Source organism: Pristis pectinata, chromosome 10 (genome assembly GCF_009764475.1).
Source record: "Pristis pectinata isolate sPriPec2 chromosome 10, sPriPec2.1.pri, whole genome shotgun sequence".
NCBI lineage: Eukaryota > Metazoa > Chordata > Chondrichthyes > Rhinopristiformes > Pristidae > Pristis > Pristis pectinata.
Window position 1 is genome coordinate 85,163,386 of NC_067414.1, and position 24,090 is coordinate 85,187,475.

At 40.6% G+C, this 24,090-nt stretch overlaps 1 protein-coding gene across 3 annotated transcripts in view; it reads right to left on the reverse strand.

The window, feature by feature from the left end:
- LOC127574823 (cyclin-dependent kinase 19) overlaps positions 1-24,090 on the reverse strand; it is a 135,119-nt gene that overhangs the window by 33,918 nt on the left and 77,111 nt on the right. For all 3 annotated transcript variants that reach the window (XM_052024216.1, XM_052024215.1, XM_052024217.1), the window contains exons 7-10: positions 20,086-20,229; positions 18,854-18,923; positions 14,369-14,441; positions 7,420-7,517 (exon numbers count right to left, since the gene is read on the reverse strand). In XM_052024216.1, the coding sequence (XP_051880176.1) occupies positions 7,420-7,517; positions 14,369-14,441; positions 18,854-18,923; positions 20,086-20,229 (385 nt within the window). The remainder of the gene's footprint in view (positions 1-7,419; positions 7,518-14,368; positions 14,442-18,853; positions 18,924-20,085; positions 20,230-24,090) is intronic.

A 24,090-nucleotide genomic window follows, 5' to 3' on the forward strand; every position in this document is an offset into this window, starting at 1 on the left:
ACTATAACTCATGCAAACAAATTGTGTTCACAAATACCACACACCAACATGACAGTTTAGCCCTCTGCAAGTTTTTATGGCACAACTTAAGTGTTAAAGAGTGCAGAGAAGATTCACGAGGATGTTACCACGACTGGAAGGCCTGAGTTATAGGGAGAGGTTGGCCAGGCTAGGTCTTTATTCCTTGGAACATAGGAGAATGAGGTGCGACCTATAAGTGTTTAAAATTATGAGGGGCATAGATAAAGTGGATGGTAACAGTCTCTCCCCCAGGGTAGGGGAGTCCAAAACTAGACAGCATAGGTTTAGGGAGAGAGGAGAAAGATTTAAAAGGGACCTGAGGGGCAACTTTTTCATGCAGAGGGTGGTGAGTATATGGAATGGGCTGCCAGAGGAAGGGGTTGAGGCAGGTGCAGTAGTGTCATTTAAGAAGCACTTGGATAGGTACATGGAGGGGCAGGGTTTGGAGGGATATGGACCGAACGCAGGAAGTTGGGACTAGCTGGGTGAGCACCGTAGTCGGCATGGACTGGTTGGGCTGAAGGGCCTGTATCCGTGCTATATTCCTCCATGACTTTATGACAAATATTTCCTTGGATTTATGAAACAATTTCCTACCATGAGCAGTTATTGCAGATTTTCTGAACTTGTTCAAAGTAGAGCGAGGCATGTTCCTAACTAGCCAACAAACATATAATTTATAAGGGAGATGTTCCCCTTCACTGCATTTCCCAGCATCCTTTGAGGATAAAGAGGGATTTCTAACTTCCACCCATGTTCCACTACTCTAAACTGATTGATGGGCCTTTTCCTCACTGTTGATTACATGGTTCAGGACCGAGAGACAGCATGGCATGAAGCAGATGCAATATGACATCATAATGCAGGGTGTTATTCCTGGCCCTTGGCTTTTGTATATTTGAAATACCTTTGATAACCCCTCAAGGACTTCAGTTCTTTACTTACTTTCTCCATGTTATTTCACATGTACCACCTTGTGAAAGTGTCACTACAACTGAGTTCAATGTTAGTAATATCATGTAAAATTAGTGATAATTCATGTGATATTTATATAAATGATATCTTATTTCAAGCTGTGGCTTAAATTATTTATAAATGATAATGAAAAAAATGGTCAGGTTAACAATTTAGAATGTCAACTGTTTTCCAAAACCAGATTTTTCTGCCACTTCTTCCCTGCAGACGGTGGTTATTTGCTGGAGTTTGGTTCCAAGCATGTGTTTCCTTCTATTACTTTGCTTTTACTGCAAGTACTAACAGGTTTCTCCATGATCAGTGAGAGAGCCTGATCATTTATTTACTCAATGCCCATATGTCGACATTCCAGCAACAAGGACATGTTGAATTTCCCAACTTTAACCTGTGGCAACATCAAGTGACCATGCTGAGCAAAGGCTAGAGATTAAAACAGAGGCACTTTTTGTCTGTAAAGTTATTCATTGGATAAGCTTTCCAAGCTATCAGGGAAATGGCATAAAAAGCCTGACAAAATTACATTTTTGCAACACAATTATTTGTCTTTAGCCTTCATTTCAATCATTTTCTATTCCTTTGACAGAAGTTGCTTTCTGTGCAGGAAAATGAAAAATCGTGGGAGAAAATGTACTTAAATTGGAATTACTTACAAAGTCACATAAAGTTAAGCTTTAGCTTAATAACTAGATCTTATAATGATAGTGAACAAGTGCTGGGCTTGTTTTCTGATTCACTGTTCTTTGATATTCTCCAGAAAAAGTCAGAAGTGAGTGTCCATAACCTCCACACATACACACACAGTGCCATCGGTCACCAGGTCAGATCATGGTCAGTAACAAAATGAACAAATATTGCACCATTTCAGGGGGAATGGTTTGTACTGTATTTCCAAATGCTTCCAAATGAGAATACTAATGCACTGCACGGTGCAAACAGAGCAGACATTTCTTACACAGTCAGCTTCAGCTGTGACATCATCCTGAACTGCCTCTTGGCAAAATGCAAGCAGTTATTTTGGGATTATTGTGCAACCCCTCAGAAGGCACACAATGGCATTCACAGATATCAGGGCAACCAGTGCCCATTATTTCCCCTAAACTCAAGTGACAGATGAGCACTATCAGATGATTTAGAAGGGCCTGTATTAAATAAAAATCACAAAATATCTAGGATTATAATTTACCCAAACTGTTAGATCTATGATAACAAATCTCGTTTAGAAATAATAATAAATGCAAGCATTGTCTTTCATATTAAAAGGAGCAATGGACAGAAATGGGCAAAGTATTCAGTTGATGAACTAAGTTGTAATTAATTACATAAAAGACACCAACACAGACATAATGTGGATTGAGTAATGCAGAGACTATTCTGAACAGATAGTAAGAATTTGTGTGAGCTGCTCTTGTGAAATATTTATTAATTTCGAATGATTTTTTACCATTAAATCTTTTGCATTTTTGAATTCATTTTCAGGATCTGAGTGTCACTAGTAAGACCAGCATTAATTGCCCATTGCTAATTACCCTTGAGAAGGTGATGGTGAGCCACTTTCTTGAATTGCTGCAGTCCTTCTAATAGAAGTACATCCACAGTGTTGTTGGGCAAGGAATTCCAGGATTTAGACTCAATGACAATGAAAGACGAGAGATATACTACCAAATCAGAATGGAGGGAAACCTGCACTGGATAGTATCCCCATGCACCTGCCTGTGCTTATCCTTCTCAAAGGCAGAGGTTGCAGGTTTGGAAGGAGATATCAGAGTAGTCTAGGAGAGACACACTGCAGCCACTGTGCACAAGTGTTGGAAGGAATGAATGAGGTGCCAATCAAATGGGCTGTGTTGATGGTGTCAAGTTTCTTAAGAGTTTTAGAGCTGTACTTGTCTACACATCCATCACATTCCTGACTTGACCCTTGTAACTGAAAAGCTTGAAAACCTTTTGGGGTATCAGATGGTGAGTCACTCACACACAGTATCCAGCAAAGGTTAGTTGCTACTTATCAGCCTATGTCTGATTTTTGTCTAGATTTTGCTGCATGCAGGCATGGGTTGCTTCGTTTGCTGAGGAGTTGTGAATGCAATTGAATATAATGCTATCATCAGCAAATATCCTCACATCTGACCTTAGGATGAAGGAAAATCACAGATGAAGCAGGAGAAAATGGCTATGCCTTGGACACTGCCTTGAGGAACCTGTGTAGCGATGAGCTGGGGCTGGAAGGACCTTCAACAACCATAACCATCTTCCTTTGTGTGAGGTTAGACTTCAGTTACTGGAGTGTTTGCCCTTTAATGTCCATTGACTTCACTTTTACCAGCACTCCTTGAAACCACATTTGGTCAAGTGCCACCTTGAAGGCAAGGGCAGTTGCTGTCACCTCACCTCATAAATATGTTGCTTTGGTCCATAACTGGACCAAGATTGTGATAAGCTCTGAAACTCAATGGTCCTGGAGAAACCCTAACTGGACATGGGGATCTATTGGTTATTGGTTAAGTGCCATATTTTTATGTTTCCATCCCATACAGCACCCTGATTATTCAGATTGAGCTTTCACATGAACAGGTGGACACAGTACATTAACTTATATATATATATATATATATATAATATATATACATACATATACACACACATATATATATGTGTGTGTGTGTGTGTATGTGTATATATATATATATACACACACACATATAAATATGAAAATACACATTGTGTGTGTGTGTGTATGTGTATATATATATATATATACACACACACATATAAATATGAAAATACACATTGTGTGTGTGTGTGTGTGTATGTATGTATGTGTATATATATATATATATATATATATATATATATATATACACACATACACATACACACACACATACAAACATACACACACACATTTCTCTGCTTGAACCAATTTTGTGATTTTGCCAATATAATTTTCCCACAACTGTTTGAACTGTAACACTGGAGTAATTTTCAGCACACGTCCAGGTAGCAGTTCAAACGTTCTAGATTTATCAACAACTGCATGTGAGATTCTATTACATTTTTTTTACTGCTCTGCAGAATCATACTAAAAAGCAAAGGAAAAGAATAAAGCAGTCTCAGGAAAATAGCTGTATATACCATCTGCGTAAGCTAAAACAGATTTCTCATAGGACCTACATACTGAAGTTTAAGAACACAGTTACAAGTTTTTAAAAACTATTTGTTTATCCTGCCACTTTTCTCTCTCCCTTCTGTGGTTGACTATGCTGGTATAAGGTTTTACCATGTACCTAGCTCAAGTGACTATGCAATTGGACCGTGAATATTGCTCATTCAGATATCAAGATTATTACAGCTAAACTTGGCACTGTTTTTCCTTTCAGTTACACATAATCACTTCTGACATTAACTGACGCACCGCAGTTTTGGAGCAGGATCCACAACATTTTTTCTACTTCTAAACTCCAGATGCTAAGACCAAATGTGTGGAGGCTCCTTGGCTACTCTGGCTCCAAGTATGTGACTGTGCACATAATGAGCATTGAACCTGGAGTTTCCTGGCCAGTATTTCACAGACCTAGCATAAAGCTCATGGTCTACAAGCAGCAGTGAGCCCTGCCTTCCTATATGCTTCTGAGACCTAACTACATACACACAACAGGCATCGCAAGGCACTAGAAAAATAGCACCAGGCTGTTTCTGCAAAACCCTCCAAATTCACTGGAAGATTATGCAAATCAACATTGGAGTCCTCTCCCAGGCCAACATCTCAAGTACTGAGGCGCTGGTTACACTAAGTTGGCTACATAGGCTAAACCATATCATACACATGTCTGAGAACAGTGGCCCGAAACAGACACTCAATTCTGGGCTCTGTCACAGGAAGAGGTTATCAGGCAGACAGGATTCAAAGATGTGCTCAAAGTCTCCTTGAAGAATTGCAACATCCCCACTTACACCTGGGAATCTCTGGTCTATGACTGCTAAAGTGGAGGAGAAGCATTTAGGATGATATTGTGAACCTCAAGGCCATGAATTGGGAGCATAACAAAGCTCTGCATAAGCAGAGGAAGGAGCAGATGACTTTACATACTACCCACCCATCCCATTGGCCGCCACTTGATTTGACCTATTTATGGAAGAATTAAAAATTCCACATTACCCTCATTAGCTACCTCAGATCCCATAAAACAGTGGAAAAAATCTTGCTCAATCCCAATAGACTGTCTAAGATTTCTCAGAAAATCTTTTCTAGAAAGTACATTTCATTTTGAACAAACATTTTGAAATGTTTTTTGGTTCAGTAAGCAACCATACTTTGTGCTGGAGTACTGGTATGACTCATGGAGCGAATGGTCAACTATCCTCTCTATAATATTCAATAGCAAGTCAGCCAAGGGAAGTTATCAATTCACATAAACACACATTTATACCATCAGGAGAGAGTCTCCAAAAACACACAAAAAACTCAGATTGAATAGAAAATGCTGGAAACACTTAGCAAAACATGCAGCATCTATGTAGAACACAGAATGGTACAGCAGTAGCACAGGAACAGGACATTGGCCCACCATATCTGCACCAATCATGATGCCAGTCTAAACTAGTCCCATCTGCCCGCACAAGAATTGTATCCCTCTTTTTGCTGCCTGTTCATGTGCCTGTCTAAATGCCTCCTAAACATTGCTATTGTATCTGCTTCCACCACTTCCCTGGCAGCGCATTCCAGGCAAATATCACTCTCTTTGTAGAAAACTTGCCTTGCAAATCTCCTTTAAACTTTCCCCTTCTCACCTTAAACCTATTCCCTCTAGTATTTGACATTTCCATCCTGTGGAAAAAGACTGACCACCTACCCTAACTACGCCTCTCATAATTTTATATACTTCTACCAGGTCTCCCCTCAGCCTCCAAAACTCCAGAGAAAACAATCCAGGTTTGGCCAACCTCTCCTTATAGCTAATACTCTCTAATCCAGCAACATCCTTCTGAACCTCTTCTGCACCCTCTCCAAAGCCTCCATATCCTTCCTATAGTGTGTTGAACTACATATAATACTCCAAATGTGGCCTAACCGAAGTTTTATACAGCTGCAGCATGACTTCCCAACTTATATACTCAATGGCCCGACCAGTAAAGGCAAGCATGCCATATGTCTTCTTTACCACCCTATCCACTTGTATTGCCACTTTCAGGGAGCTATGGACTTGCACCCCAAGATCCCTCTGTACATCAATGCTCTGAAGGGTCCTGCCATTTACTGTATACTTACCCCTTGCATTTGACCTCCCAAATGCATCACCTCACACTAGGCTGGATTAAACTCCATCTGCCATTTCTCCACACAAATTTCCAACTGATCTATATCCTGCTGCTTACTTTGACAACCTTCCTCACTGTCCACAACTCAATCAATTTTTGTGTCATCTGCAAACTTAATATATATTACAAAAATTAACTCTATCTGTGGCAAGAGGAACAGAGTTAATGTTTCAAGATGAAGACCCTTAGTCAGCACTGGGAAAGAGAGAAAACAAGTTAGTTTTGAATTGTAGAGAGTGAGAGAGGGATGATTAGTACACAGGGAATATCTCTGATAGGGTAAATCAGGATTACTCTGGGAATAATGTTGAAATAATCTGGTTGATAGGTTAATGAATGCTGTTGGAGAAAAAAATAGCATGTAAAGGATGTGAGATGAGGGCAGTTAGAGAGAGAAATCGTAAAGAAAGGATTGTAAAAGATGCCAAATGCCAAGTTGTAGGGAATGCTAAGGCTAATGGAGAGAGACCAATTGAGCTAATATTACAGATGACCTGCAGCAGAACTGGTCAGTTTTGCTACAAATGGAGGAAGTTAGTTGAAGCTGTTGAATTTAATACCAAGTTCGGAAGGTTGCACCGTGCCCAGACAGAGGTATTGTTCCTCTTGCTTATGTTCGGCCTCTTTATAACAGTGTAGGAAGCCACAGACCAGTGGTTAATTAAAGTGGGCCAATTAATTTGCAGAATGTCTGTCAGCATCTGCTCCACCACAATCCAACTTCTGCTTTCAGCAGTGCAGACTAGCTTTAACTGAAGCTAGCCACTGATAATATTGGCCCACTAACTGCTGTCCAGCCAATAAGCAGGCAGCAAGGTACTATTTCCCAGCATTGCAATCAATGGACACAGGCTAAATGTCTGATTGGTACTGTACCATTCCAAACTAATGACTGTTTGAACTGATATCCCCAGCACACTACAGTATTATGCTGCATCTTAGCTATGGTGATATTAATTACAATAATGCTTAACAGTACTCGAAAACAAAATTAAGCACAGTCTAGCAATAAGTAAATGGCCTTTGTACAAACAGCTTGAAATTTATTGAAGCCACATCACTCAATAGAAAACTTTATTTTTGCATAAAATCAAGAAGTATACCTACTCTGTGGTTGGCAAAGGCTCTTCCAAGAAGTAAGGGTCCTGAAGAGCCTGTTCAGAGGTGATTCTCTTTGTTGGATCCATGGTCAGGAGTTTTTGCAGCTGAAGCATGTAGAATAGACAGAAATTAGAAATGAGCTCTGCACTAACTCCAGAGGTTAGAGTTCATATTCCAGCATTGATTAGAACAAAACTTAAAGTTTGAATATTTAACATCCAAACTAATACTTTAGTATTGATCATTTTGACTGCAATCCTCAAACAGATTAGCAGTTGCTAAATTATGCTGAGCTGTTTCTAAGTAGTACATGAAGTCCACAAATACTTGTAATATATATACAAGTAATAGAAATACAGCGAAATCAGTAGCAGATACTGGTCTAAGTATACTGTATTTAAATGCACGTAGCATTAGAAATAAAGTGGATAACATAGTAGCACAGCTACAGATTAAAAAATATGACATTGTGGCAATCACCGAGTGATGGCTTAATGATGGATGTGATTGGGAACTGAATGTCCAAGGGTACACAGTGTATAGGAAAGATAGGCGGGTAGGCAGAGGGGGCGGTGTGGCCCTGATGGTTAGCAATGATATAAAGTCAATAGAAAGAAGGGACATAGGGTCAGAAGAAGTAGAATCCTTATGGGTTGAGTTAAGAAATGGCAAGGGTAAAAGGACCTCCAATAGCAGTTATATACTGTAGAGCCCCCCCTAATAGCAGCCGGGATGTGGACTACAGGTTACAGTTGGAAATAGAAAAAGCGTGTCAGAGAGACAATGTCAAGAATATTATGGGAGATTTTAACATGAAGGTGGATTGGGAAAGCCAGGAAAGTAATGGATCTCAGGAGAGAGAGTTTGTAGAATGCCTACGGGATGGCTTTTTGGAGCAGCTTGTTGATGAGCCCACCAGGCCCAAGTTGATCAGAAATGTAAGCTAGTTGGAGGAACGGCAGAGCAGAAATGGATGAAATTTCTACAAGAAATAAAGAATGTGTGGGACAGATATATTCCAAGAAAAACAAAGGTTATGAATGGAAAAATGGCACAAATGTGGCTAACGAGAGAGGTTAAGGCTAAAATAAAAGCAAAAGGGAGGGCATACAAGAAAGCAAAAATTAGTGGGAAAACAGAAGACTGGGAAACTTTTAAAAACTTACAGAAAGAAACTAAGAAGGTCATTTGGAAAGAAAAGATGAATTATGAAAGGAAGTTGGCAGATAACATACAAAAGGATACTAAGAGTATTTTTTTAAATATATGAAGAGTAAAAGAGAGACACAGGTAGATATAGCACCAATCGAAAACGGTGCGGGAGAGAGTATAATGGATAACAAAGAGATGGCAGAGGAACTAAATGAGTATTTTGCATCAGCCTTCACTGTGGAAGACATCAGCAATATACCTGATAGTCAGGGGTCTCAGGGGATAGAAATGAGTTCAGTCAAGATTACTAGAGAGAAGGTGCTTGGGAAGCTAAATGGACTAAGAACAGATAAGTCTCCTGGACCGGATGAAGTGCACCCTCGGGTTCTGAAGGAGATGACTTTAGAGATTGTGGTGATTGGTAATAGAGATTGGTGATGATTTTCCAGGCATCAATAGACTCTGGCATGGTTCCGGAGGACTGTAAGGTCGCAAATGTCGTTCCGCTGTATAAGAAAGGTGGGAGGCAGCATAAGGGAAATTACAGACCTATTAGTCTGACATCAGTGGTCGGAAGGTTATTGGAGTCGATCCTCAAGGACGAGGTTATGGAATACCTAGAGGTGCATGACAAGTCCAAGCCAGCATGGTTTCATGAAGGGAAGATCCTGCCTGACCAATCTATTGGAGTTTTTTGAGGAAATCTCAAGTAGGATGGATAAGGGAGAGGCTATGGATGTGGTGTATTTTCAAAAGGCCTTTGACAAGGAGCCGCACAAGAGGCTGCTAAATAAGATGAGTGCCCATGGAATTACAGGAAGGATATTAGAATGGGTGGAGCATTAGCTGATAGGCAGAAAGCAAAGGGTGGGAATTAAGGGATCCTGTTCTGGTTGGCTGCCGGTTACCAGTGGTGTTCCGCTGTGTTGGGGCCGCTTCTTTTTACACTGTATATCGATGATTTGGATTATGGAGTAAATGGTTTTGTGGCTAAATTTGCAGATAACACCAAGATAGGTGGAGGAGTAGGGAGTATTGAAGAAACAGGAAGGTTGCAGAGTGACTTAGATGGTTTAGGAGAGTGGGCAAAGAAATGGCAGATGAGATTCAACGTTGAGAAATGTGCAGTTGAACACTTTGGAAGAAGGAATAAACGGGCAAATTATTATCTAGATGGGGAGAAAATTCAAAGTACAGAAGTGCAAAGGGACTTGGGAGTCCTCGTGCGGGATACCCTAAAGGTTAACCACCAGGTTGGATCGGCGGTAAGAAAAGCAAATGCTATGTTGGCATTCATTTTGAGAGGTATAACGTATAAAAGTAAGGATGTGTTGATGAGACTCTGTGGGGCACTGGTGAGACCTCATTTGGAATACTGTGTGCAGTTTTGGGCCCCTTATCTTAGGAAGGATGTACTGATGTTGGAGAGGGTTCAGAGAAGATTTATGAGGATGATTCCTGGAATGAAAGGGCTTATATATGATGAGCGATTGTCGGCTCTTGGACTGTACTCATTGGAGTACAGAAGAATGAGAGGCGACCTCATAGAAACATTTCGAATGTTGAAAGGACTGGACAGAGTAGATGTGGCAAAGTTGTTTCCCTTGGTGGGTGAGTCCAGGACTACAGGGCATAGTCTTAGAATTAGAGGGTACCCATTTAGAACAGAAATGAGAAGAAATTTCTTTAGCCAGAGGGTCATGGATATATGGAATTCGTTGCAACATACAAGTGTGGAGGCCCGATCATTGGGGATGTTTAAGGAGGAGATTGATAGGTATCTAATTAGTCAAGGTATCAAGGGATTTGGGAAAAGGCCGGAAATTGGGGCTAGATGGGAATAGTTTAGCTCATGGTGAGGTAGCGGAGCAGACTTGATGGGCCGAATGGCCTACTTCTGCTCCTTTGTCTTGCGATCTTGAGAGAGAGAGAGAGAGATATCCCTTAATACAAAGTGTACATTTGCTAAACTGCATCATTTTAGTTTGTGTAGATGGCACCACCTCGAACAGAACCACAGAGGCTCAAAAAAGGAAATTTCAGCTTTTCAGGCAGCAAAGTAAGGTGAATGTGTAACACCACATCAGTATCACCCATACAAGTGATGATCCTAAAATACAGTTTCAAAAACCTGCATGCTTTTGGGTCCATGAAGAAATCCATGGAGTCTACAAGCTAAATCAGATTGCTGCACCTCTGCTGTCATTTTTTTTTTCTTGATAAGCTAAAATGTTATTTTATAACCGTGTAGAAGAAACAAGAAACATATTCTGCAAATGACAGCAGTTTTCTATTTGGGGGGATAAGGCTATCTTTTGGATATTAGGACAAGATCCTTGAATAAGAGTCAATGTTGGCAGGTATCCCTGCATGTGTGACAACATTTCAATTCATTCCATCCCCAAGAAGAAAAAGTTGAAAATTGGTGTTAAAACCATTTCCATGTGGGAAAATTCAATGACAGGAAACAAATAAAATTAACCAGTACAATCACCTCATTAATAAAAAGGGATTGGGAAACTTTGTTTGAAATCTGAAACAAAGACAAATTGGCTTTAAATTGCAGAACAGGTCTGGAAAGGTAGCTTAGCATTTTGAGCATTCCTTTTGCCAGAACTGATAACTAAAAGATAAGCAGGAATCACTGCAGAATGGAAGTGGATAAACTAAACATTTCTTTGCCTTTCTGAAGCGTGCACTTCTAGCCACTTCCTGTTATTGTTAATTGCACTATATTGTCTAGTTAACTCCATATTAGTGAAACCTAGTCAGCAAAGTTTAGAGAACAGAGCAGTTGTGGTAATGTGAGCATTTTTCCAATTCTCTTGAAGGGTCATTGACCTGAAAAGTTACCTCTGTGTCTTCCCCCACAGATGATGCATAACCTGCTAAGTATTTCCAGTACTTCATGTTTTACTAAATTTGAGAATTTTGTTTATTTGACACATAAACATCATTTGATAGACTTATCTTATAATAGTTACAATAATGCCCAGTTCTTGGTGAAAATTTAAATTTTAGCTAGTTGTGCGTAGTTCTGTGACATTGAGTCAATTTTGCAACTGGCATAACATCCAACAGTTTGTACAGGCACCAGCAATTGAACTTTCTTTTGTTTATTCATTTTATAAGGACATCATTGGCAAGACAACATTTATTGTCTATCCCATAATGTGCTTGAGAAGATGGTATTGAGCCAGATCCTTGAAACACTCCAGTTCATGTGTAGAAGGCACTTCCTTTTGGGTGAGGATTTTCCATGTTTTCATCTATCATTAATGAAGTAACACTGATGTATTTCCAAGTCAGAATATTTTTTGTCTTGAAAGGTACTTGGAGGGGATGATATTGCCATGACTCTGCTGCCACTCTTCTAGACAGGAGAAGTTGCTAGCTTGGACCAAAGAAGCTTTGGTAAGTTTCTGAAAGGCATTTTCTAGGTGGTATGGTGGAGGAAGTAAATGTTCACAATTGTAATCAGGGTGCCAATTGTGTGGACTGGGTGCAAGTCTGTATCCCCCTGAAAGTGACAACATAAGCAGATAGGATGGTAAAGAAGGTACACACCATGCTTGCCCTTATCAGTCAGGGCAATGAGTATAAAAGTTGGGAGGTCATGCTGCAACTGTATAAAACTTTGGTTACATCACTTTTAGAGTATTGTGTGCAGTTCTGGTCAACACACTTTAGGAGGTCTGTAGAGGCTTTGAAGAGGGGGAGAGGGTCACCAGGATGTTGCCTGGATTGGAACGTATTAACTATAAGGAGAGGTTGAATAAGCTTGGATTGTTATTGCTGAACTGTTGGAGGTGACCTGATTGAAGTATATAAAGTTATGAGGAGCATAGACAAGGCTGATCGTCAAAGAGTCTTTTTCCCCCCAGAGTGAAAATGTCAAATAATAGAGCGTATAGGTTTAACTCTTTCTTTAACCAGAACTCCATCAGGGTATTAAGCTACCAAAAGTGCTAAGTCTCTCCAATTTTAGTTAGCCTCTTTGAAGGTGTAGAAGGGGCTTCACCTTGTATCTAGCCCATCCAATCCCTGACCTGGGAGTGTGTAACAGGACAGTACAGGGAGATATGAACTCTGTATCTAATCTGTGCAGGGAAGATGTGACAGAACGGTATAGTAGAATCCTTACTCCCAGGAAGCTGGGCCTGTTACATCAGGATCAACTGAATAGTCTAGAACTCTACTCTCTTGAGTTTAGAAGAATGAGAGGTGACCTTAATGAAGCATCCAGAATGCCTAGAGGGCTTGACTATGCAGATGAAGGGCCACAGTTGCAAAATAAGGCTGTACGATTTGGATTAAAATGAGAAGAAACATCTTGACACAGTGGACGGTGAATCTTTGGAAACGTCTAGCTCTAATGCCATGGAGGTCAGTCTTTAACAGAATTCAAGATGGAGATCAACAGATTGCCTCTGTTGTGCCTCACCAAATGGCAGCCAATTTTATATAAAGCTATGGGATTTGTGTGGGCCATTTCTTCTGGTGACAGCCCAAATTTATTTCACTACGCGCACTGGTAATTGTCAAAGATAATTTAAATTTATCTAGACTAGGTGGGATGAAAGGGCAGCATATTAACACCCCAGTTCCTTTTCTCTTGTCGATGTTTCACTAAGTTAAATAATTCTATAATTTAAAAATTTCAGAGATTTTTCATACTTATAAGAATAAGTTGTCTTCTGAAAGTACTGGCTATTAAAAACATTGTTGCTTTGGAAATTAAAACATCACCAAGCTGGTTCCTGGTTCTAAGTAGAAAATTTCCATATCACAAACTGAAAGCAATTATATTAGAAAACTTGAAACAAGGAAAGGCTATTTACAACCTACCTCATTTAATCACCTATTTTTCAAACAATAGAAGAATACCTAAACTGTGGACTTTCAAGGGTCCTTAATTTAGTAAAAGCTTGGAGTATTCACGTAGGATAAAAGGAGTAGGATAAGACTGCAGAGACAGGAATCCAGAAACGCTGGGCTTTTGCTGTTAAAGTACAGTAAGAAATTCTTGCTGGAGCTCCCTGCTGGTAGGGCAGGGACAGGTGGCAGAACTTTATCCCTGTTACGATGTTCTAGAATAAGGTAGACCAGTGGGAAAGCATTGCTTGCAGAAATCCCTGCTGCTCCTCCTTCCTTTGCTCCAAGTGACCTGGCCACCAGCAATTCTGGCAATTGGTCATGAAGAGTTTGAAGCAGGTGCCCAGGAATGTACATAGCTTATAAACATTTACAAGTAATCTCAATTAAATTATTCCTCCTGTGAAGGAAATGACTTCTATTCTTGACATTTTAGCTAGCCATACTGGCTTCTCCACCTACTAACTTTTCAGCACTCCTCTCCTCCCCTACCTAGAACAAGAAACACCAGATGCTCAAGCACTGTTGTAGACATCCTACCTGCGGTTTATGCAATTTGCCACACACTGTTTTGATCCCAATTACCCTTTTGGGTCAGGCTCATATTTTCATCCCTCCACAGTAATTGAGGAATCACATTTCCTTCATCTGTGTACACTCTTCCTAACGCTGATATAAGTGAAACATCAAATAGAGATTAACTATTCTTCATCATAGCTCTGATAGGACGACTTTGGAAGCCATAGAAAACCTTTTCCATAGGGTATTGATTTAGTTCCACTTAAGAGCATTAACTGACACACAACAAAATATGTTTCTGGTATCTGGTCTGTCTATTCACTAATATGAGAGAGAAGGAATCCTTCTAATTTAATCACAACAATCCTTTTGGGCAGTTCTTTTCAAAATGTTTGAGGTAAAAACTCACCAGAAGAAATACTTTACTGTCAGGCTTGACTTTATGTTTCTCCATATACTTATTGAGGCTGCTGTTCGCGTAGCTGAATGGAAGAGAAGATCAAAATTAGGCTTTCGCACCAATATAATTCTAATCTGACAAGACAATATTATGTGGCCTCAATTTAATAAAAAATATTGATTTAATTGGATGATTTACTGTTTTTCACCATGCCAGTGACATTACCAAAGAAAAGTATGTGGGAAACCTGATGGACACTCACACATCTCTCAGCTGCTTAAGATCACATTAGCCTGCCTTCCCTCAGTCAGTATATGGCCTGGGGGACCAAAGGAGAGGAAGAGAAAACAAAATAATACACAAATATCTCTTATTTACTATCATTTTCTGTAATTCCAATATAAAAATTCTGATGAAAGCAAATTACAATGACTCCAATCATAAAGAAATTAGCAAAATACCCAGAAAACAGATGATCTTAAAGCTGATCCACCTGTGCAGCTGAGTAGGCAAACAAAAAGAGAATTTTTTTTCAAGTTATGTTGTTCTCAGAATGAGAGAGATCCAGTCGGCTCTATATACACTGCACCCCGTTTAATTCTACTCCACAGAGCACACATTTGTTTCAGCACTCTTGGTCCTACAGTCCAAATTCTTGGAAGTACATCCCTGCAAAACTTTACATGGAACAGCATAGCACAGGACAGGACAGGACAGAGTCTTCAGCCCATGATGTTGTGCCAAACTAATTAAACCAATGAATTAATCTAACTAACCACACTTTGACCATATCCCTCCCTTCTCTACATAGTCATGTGCCTTTAGAAGTGTCTCTTAAATGATCTGATGCTATCTGTGTCTGCCACCACCCCTGACAGTGCATTCCAGGCCCCCAACATGGCTCTGTGTAAAAAAAAACTTGCCTTACACACTCTCACCTTAAATATATGCCCTCTAGTACTAGCTATTTCAATCCTGAGAAAAAGATACTAGCTGATACTTTCAAGATCCTTTAAAAATGCTTCCACTCAGGCTGTGCAGTGCTGTGGCAGAAACCTGGCTCAAACCCGTCATCCCCTCTGCTGTGCACCATTCTGTTGGAAATCTGGCAAGAATCTCTGCCCTCCACTGACGCTCCCCCAGCCATGAATCGCTCATGGCTCAGTGCAGTGAGGCTGCCTGTGAGTGCTGGTGTTGGGTGGGCTGGGGTGAGTAGTGGTTGCTTCATGTGTTGCTCAGATTGCACGGTCTCTCTCATCCTGTGGAAAGCTGCTGGCGCACCATCTGTTTATTTGGCTCTCTTCAGTAACAAGCTCAATTTTGGTTGCTGGCCACTGAGTTTGTTATAGAAAAATCTCTGGGGTGGAGAGAGCAAAGACAGAGAGGGGGAGAGTGTGGTGAGAGAGGCTGTAGGATCTGAGCAGCCTATCAACACGTGGAGCATGTACTGCCATTCCCACAGCAATGACCTCACTCACTGTGCCAGCCACAGTGCAGCCCCGAGTCCCGCATCTCAGTGTTGAGCAGCCACACCCTAGCCCGAGCCCATCCAACAACAGCCCTTCCACCAAACCATGGTGTGATTCATTGCTGGGGGAGTGCCAGTGGAGATAGAGCTTCAGGCCAGTTCCCAACACAAGAGCACTGTCTAATACATCTCCCTATGCATAATGCTATAATGATCCTTTCCAACTCTGATTCCATTCGCATTCTTGTTCCTGGAAACCTTCCTGTATGCTAAGAGAGTGTCCTGTCCATTGATAACTCTCCAGGTGTGGGTAATAAGACAATTAATTCGATGGGGACATTTCAAAATGAAATATACTTATGTCAGACTGTACAGGCTTCTCCAACTACAAATGTTCCAAAATTACTCAATCCACCTGGCAGTCCCCCCCTCCAACCCACGCTGGAAACATTAGGTGCTCAAACACTTCTGTGGACATTCTGTGGAGATATGACCTCCAGAAAGCTATCAGGAATGCCAAGAGACAATACTGGTTCAAAATAGAGTCCCAGACCAGCCGTCAGTTATGGTAGGGCTTATGTGTTATAACGGGCTACAAAACAAAGTCGGGCTGCATAGTTAACAACAGTGCATCCCTTCCTGATGAGCTTAACGCATTCTATACGCGTTTTGAACAGAAGGGGGGAGGAGGATTGTTACCATCCACCCTGACAGCCTCCAATGCAACTGAACCCATGGTCACCATCGAGGACATAAGATCAATCTTCTAGAAAGTGAACCCAAGGAAAGCATCTGGCCCAGGTGGTGTCCCTGGCTGTGTGCTCAGATCTTGTGCTGATCAGCTGGAGGGGGCATTTGCAGACATATTTAACCTCTCCCTGCTTCAATCTCAGTTTCCCACCCATTTTAAGAAGACTACTATCATGCCGGTACCGAAGAAAAGCAAGGTAACATGCCTTAATGACTACCGACCAGTGGCTCTGACATCCACCATCATGAAGTGCTTTGAGAGGCTGGTCATGGTGTGCATCAAAGCCTCCCAGACAACCTCAACCCACTGCAATTTGCCTACCGCTATAACAGGTCTACAGTGGACGCCATCTCCCTGGCCCTACACTCAGCTCTGGAGCATCTGGACAGTAAAGACACCTAAGTTAGACTATTGTTTATTGACTACAGCTCTGCCTTCAATACTATAATTCCAAGCAAATTCATCAGCAAACTCCCTCTGTAACTGGATCCTTGACTTTCTGGGCAACAGACAGCAATCAGTGAGGATAAGCAGCAATACCTCCAGCATGATTATTCTCAACACTGGTGCCCCACAAGGCTCCATCCTCAGCCCTCTACTCTACTCCAAATACACTCATGACCGCGTGGCCAGATTCTGCTCTAAATCCATCTACAAGTTTGCAGGTGATACCACCGTAGTAGGCCATATTACAAATAACGATGTCAGAGTACAGGAAGGAGATAGAGAGCTTAGTGACATGGTGTCATGACAACAACCTTTCCCTCAATGTCAGCAAAACAAAAGAGCTGGTCATTGACTTCAGGAAAGGGGGCGGTCTACATGCACCTCTCTACATCAATGGTGCTGAGGTCGAGAGGGTTGAGAGCATCAAGTTCCTAGGAATGAACATCACCAATAACCTGTCGTAGTCCAACCACATAGACACCATGGAAAAGAAAGCTCACCAGCGCGTCTACTACTTCCTCAGGAGGCTAAAGAAATTTGGCATGTCCTCTTTGACACTCACCAACTTTTATCGATGCACCACAGAAAGCATCCTATCTGGATGCATCACGGCTTGGTACAGCAACTGCTCTGCCCAGGACTGCAAGAAACTGCAGAGAGTTGTGGACATAGCCCAGGGCGTCATGGAAACCAGCTTCCCCTCCATGGACTTTAGCTCTTGCTGCCTTGGTGAAGCAGCCAGCATAATCAAAGACCCCATCCACGTGGGTCATTCTCTCTTCTCTCCTCTCCCATCAGGCAGAAGATACAGGAGCCTGAGGGCACATACCACCAGGCTCAAGTACAGCTTCTATCCCACTTTGATAAGACTATCAAATTTTCCCCTTATATGTTGAGATGGACACTTGACTGCACAATCTACCTTGTTGTGACCTTGCACCTTATTGCCTACCTGCAAGGCAGTTCCCTGTAGCTATGACACTTTACTCTGTACTCTGTTATTGTTTTTTTTACCTGTACTACCTCAATGCACTCTGTACTAACTCAATGTATATGCACTGTGTAATCAATTGATCTGTATGAACGGTATGCAAGACAGGTTTTTCACTGTACCTTGGTACAAGTGACAATAATAAACCAATACCAATACATCCTACTTGAGGCTTGTGCAATTTCTGCACACTGTCCTGATCTTAGATTCATTCTCTGAAAAGCATGAACCAGTAAGATCTGAGTCATTCTTTCTGGCACCACACTACAAACCTGTTGTCATTTTCACAATTTGTGTTTGGTAATTGGTCTACGATCACTACATTGTTGTACCTTAAAAATGAAATAGCATTCTGCCTGTGAAGCAGAAGATTGCTGTTGTACAGTGCCAATGGATGGGCAATTGCTGATTAACTATGCTCATAATTTCCAAAATAGGCATTTCCAGCATAGAGAAACAGATTGCCACTGGGGAGTTTCCATTTAAAATATTAAAAGAGTTTAATTTCTACAGAATGTCAGAGGATTAGTAACACGCTTCAGTGGAATGGGTCTTGGATAATTTCCTGGAATTTCCTGAGTAGTAAGCAAATTGCCAAAGCAACTGCTTATATTTTTGCAGAATGACAAATTTTAAGGTCTGTTTAGGAAAACAAAAGATGAAATTTCTGATGCTTCTCTCCCCTGCCACCATAAAGCAGCTCCAAATTCAAGAATATCTGCTTCCCAAAGAAACAGGCAATATAGCACTCTGTGAGTGGTGTGAATGTTCCTTCAGCATGTCACATTGTACAAAATCCAAACCAGAATCAGAAACTGGTGAAGGATCAGAACTTACGTTGTTCTCCTAAAGTCTTTTTGCAGAGTTGGATATTCGGGCATTTTGCGGATATCTTCCCAATCTTTATCTTGCAAAATAAAGACATGTTTGTGCAATATGTTACTAGACTGTATGCATACATCTATAAACTTATGCATATATCTATAACCAAGAAAACATGGTTAGGGAGTACAAAGTCATTCTTATACTCAGAGATTTGATTAAAGAGGACCTGTATGCCTGAGCCAGGTGCTAGCTATGATATTGATAAATCTGATTCACTTATCCTGGGGCCTGTTTTATAAGGCTCCAATTTGGCCACCATGAAAGCAAGATTTAGCAAAGTAGACACAATTGGGTTCTCACAGAGGCTAGTATCCTAAAACTGGAATTAAACTAACTGTAGTTTCAAACTATTTATTCATAAATACCTTTAATTCACAAAAGTGGAGAGAGAGAGACTATGTGGGTCCAAGGCACATTTTCACTCTTATACTTTGTAACTAACGTTTATTTTCATTTGCTGATTACAAAGTTTGACAATAGGGACACTGTGGGCTAAAATGGGAGTGAAACTTTCTCCCACAGGACTTTCAAAAATATGTTATTTTCTAGATACCATTATTGCAATCATACTGTTACAATGATCTGTAGGAATGTTTTAATTGAACTCTTATCCAGGTCTAATTGATTACAAAATTGTTTTATTATCTGCGAGCATTACACATTTTTCATGTTACAAGTAAAACAGTGTGAACTTCCACTTTAAGAGGCCATATTTTTGTTTCTGCTTAAGTGCAGACTCTTATTAAATCATTGCAGAATAAATGGCAATGTTGAAATTAGTTTCTAGCATTTAAAAGCTTCAACATCTTTACTCTGAGTATTTAAATTATTTCCCACAAGACCCATTAAAATCATGATTAAACCAACTTACATCTCACTGTAGATCAGGATGCTGAATTTGCACCTCAACTCAGATGAATTGGAAACATGGAAAAATCAATCTGACATCAAATGATTGTGTCAGACTAATCAATCTGGAAGTTTATGACATGTTAATCAGCCCTCTATCTCTGGACAGAGTGGTACAGCAAGATTTTACAGCACCAAGTATCCCTTTTAGAATACCTATGTTAATCAAAGCAATGACGGGTATCGCTTTAGCAAAGAGTATATCAGTTTTATTTAAATGCACCAGATTGATTTCCCACTTGAAATTACACCGTACATCAGCTAAACAAACTCACCAGCAGGAAATCCCATAACACTGAAAATACGATCCAACTGATCATGATGAAAAGGGTTACTTGTTTTGATATCTTCCTGGCGACAATGAAAGATGGGTTCTGATGTTAAAAGTTCTGCAAAAATGCACCCAATTGCCCAAATATCTAAAGTAAAAGATAAGAAATAAAATAAAACAAAGAGCAACAATGTTGAATTCACTGTGAATCATATATGCTTGTCATCGCTGTTCTGATGGCTCTAAAATCACAGAGGTCTTCAATCCATCATATAGGTACTAACAAGTTATCCAGCAATGGGAAAAGTTATAAACTGCTACACTATGGGTCTGAGAAACTGAAAAGAGGGGATAAATAGTTTAAAATTGGGGGTTTGATTGGTAAGTTTTGGCTATCAACTCAAAAATTATAGAATGTGTGGAATTCTAACCCACTGAGTTAGATGGTAGTGAAAGTGATTGAGGACAAAAACGTAAAAATAAACAAGAAACCAGACCCTAACTTGGCATAGTTTTAATTCAAGCTCAGATGTTAAGTCAGTCTCCTAGGATGCCTGACCTGCTGGGCATTTCTGACAGCTCAGCATGACAGCTTTCATGTCCCTTTCTTTGCATTCTCTCTGAACACCCTCATTTCACAGCTTTTATGTTCTTTTGTTTGTGTTCTCAGCATCACATCCCTCCAGATAACTTAAACAGTTTATCACTATGGCAATCCTGGCTTCACCCAATTGGAAATATTCTCTTTGTCCCACTCATCACTCCCCCACCATATCTGCATTTTAAAACTATCTTGTCTATTTCCCAGTTCTGATCTAATGTTTCAATAAGATCATTCCTCATTCTTCTAAACTCCAATTAATATTAGCCATTTCATTTTGGCAACAAGTGTAGAAACATGTGGTTCCAAGAAAGATGGGCAGAAGTTTTAACTGTGACCATAAGTTTAAAAACTGGGAGGACAGAAGGTTTTTAGAGTATTGAACAAGGAATTTGAATTCTTCAAGTGGGAATAGTTTGCGATGAAGATGATAAGTTAGCTCCTCAGTTGTTTAATGGAAATGGGGCAAAGCAGTTGGAGTAGATTCTTGTGCACAAACACATGTGACATAAAGGATGAATTGAGAGAAATGAGAAACAGCAGATTTGGTTCTTTGGTAGGAGCAGGGGATAGTTGGAAAATAGGATAGGTAGAAGTCTGTCATTATGGGTGCACATCTGATTTGATAGTATTTCTATGACATTGGGTCAGAGGCTGGTGTCACAGAAATCCTCAACATCATTTTCTTGTCCACTTTTTTTTCCATCACACAATGACATTTTCAGCTCAGCACATCACGGAAAACGGCCTCCCTTCCATGGACTCTGTCTATACCTCTCGCTGCCTTGCTAAAGCAGCCAACATAATCAAAGATCCCATCCACCCTGGACATTCTCTCATCTCCCCCCTCCCATTGGGCAGAAGATACAAAAGCCTGAAAGCACGTACCACCAGGCTCAAGAACAGCTTCTATCCTGTTGTTACATGACTATTGAATAGTTCCCTAGTACGATAAAATGGACTCTTGACCTTACAATCTACCTCGTTATGACATTGTACCTTATTGTCTACCTGCACTGCACTCTCTCTGGAACTGTAACACTTTATTCTGCATTCTGTTGTTTTACCTTGTACTACCTCAATGCACTGTGTAATGAATTGGTCTGTATGAACAGTATGCAAGACAAGTTTTTCACTATACCTCGGTACAAGTGACAATAATAAACCAATTTACCAAGTTACCAATTTCTGATGAAGGATCTTCAACCTGAAAGGTTAACTCTGTTTCTCTTACCACAGATGCTACCTGAATGTTTCCGACATTTTATGTTTTCGTATACCTAACCCCTTCCTGTTCTCATCAAACAGATGTTTCCCTTCATCCAAGTGCAAAGTGCTAAATTACACATATATTAATAAATACCAAATTCCATCCATACCTTTTTCAGCCTCTTGAAACCTTGTGTGGCAACATGTTGCTTGCCTGTCATCCTGGTTGTGGAAAATCCAAATTTTCCTCCAATTAAACAATTACGCTGGAAGCTACCATCTTCTGGCCCAGTTACAAACTGCTTTCCCTAGTGACTGATCCTATCCACTTTCTGGCCACCATCTCAGTTTAAACCATGCAATTTGCAACCCTAGCATTCTATTTGACCGTCAGCAGCACTTCTGTCCCCACATCCTCTCCCACAACATTTTTCACCGTGTTTCAGTCCATCTACTGCCAAGATTCTTGGGAATGCAGGAATTGATAAAGTGTGAGAAACAAAGTCCCGGTAAGCTTAAAAGGAAGTGGGAAATAGTCCCTGTGGGTAAAGAGAGTATGGAAAACAATCCCAGCGAGTAAAAGGAATGCAGGGAACAGAGTCTCTATCAGTTTAAAAGGAGATGGTAAACAAAATCCCGATGAGTTTAGATGGATGGTGGGAACAAAGCTCCAATGAGTAAAAGGAGCTCGTCGTGATTTTAAAAGAATCCTGGTGAGTAAAAGAAGCAAGGTGAAAAAGGACATTGGTGAATTTATAAGTAGTGTGGTAAACAAGAGCCCAGTGAGATTGAAAGAAGCACCGAGGTCTGGTGATAAAAGGATTGTGAGGAACAGAGCCTTGGCATTGTAGATAAGCATTTGATTTAAACAAAGAGCCAGAGAATTAAAGAGGTTGCTTCAGGATAAGTAAAGCAGCATGTGATGTAGCATTGATAGTATTTGAAGTATATGCTTTCTGTTGGTTGGGTTAATCTAATAAATAGAGGCATGGCAAGGCTCCTCAAACCCATCAAATGCACATTCTATGCCATGTGGGAACTCCGGGATACCTCAAGTGTCCTGGACAGCCACAGGGCTTGGAAGTGTGGTCGCTTGGAGCTGCTTGAGCTCTGGGTTGTAGAGCTTGAGCAATTGCTGAAGTCACTGTGACCCATGCATGAAGCTACGTTTCAGGGGGCAATTATCCAGCAGGTAGTGAGGGAATGGGTGACTGCCAGACAGACAGAGAAGGGCAGCAGTTACTTCAGGAGATCTGAAGACATCCTAGATTCTAACTAGTTTTCAGTTCAGATAGGAGAGAAGGTTTCTCTAGGGAGTGAAGCCAGAGCCAAGATCACAGCAGTCAGGTTGACTCAACAGTTCAGAGAGAGAAAGGAGAGAGATGAAGAGAATAACAGTTACAAGGGATTCTACAGTCACGGTACTAATGTGAATCTTGAATGGTATGTTGCCTCCCTGGCAAAGGGTTAGATATCAATGCGCAGCTACTCTGTAGCAGGAGAGCAAACAGCTATAGGTTGTGGTCATATCACAAGCAGAAGAAATAGAAAGTGTTTAAGACTAAGCACTTCTCAGATTAAGAAAGAGCATGAGAAGGTCTAAGATAGATTTATAGTGCATGCATGTAAATCCAAGAAATGTATTAAACATGGTTGGTGAGCTGCAGGCGCAAGTAGCCAAGTGGGATTACAATGTGACAATAACAAAAACTGCTTAAAAATAAGGGCAGGAATCTAAGTAATCCCGGATACAAGGTGTTCAAGAAAGACAGCAAAGAAAGAAGGACAGTGGCAACATAAGTTTAGGAGAATATTGCAATGTTGGAGAGATTTCCTGAAATGGTCAAGGACAGAATCTATATGTTTAGAGTTAAGAAACAAAATAGGCTGCCAACTAGTGGGAAGGATGTTGAGGAGTTGCAGGAAAACTGCAGAGAATGCCAAAATTGAGAGTATTGATAATGGAGAACAATAATCCAAAAATAGTCTGGGGGCGGAGGAGGGAAGGGGGAGCTGTTGTGGCATAGCAGAGTTCTCCTAGGGGCTCAGAGGAACCTGCTTTTATTTCTTATGTTCGTGTGAAATCAATGGAATGGAATATTATGCTAGAGACCAAAGACAGTGACAAATCCAAATACAATGTCAAATGATTGGGAACATTAATAAATTAGAATCAATTCTGGGAATAATATTAAATGT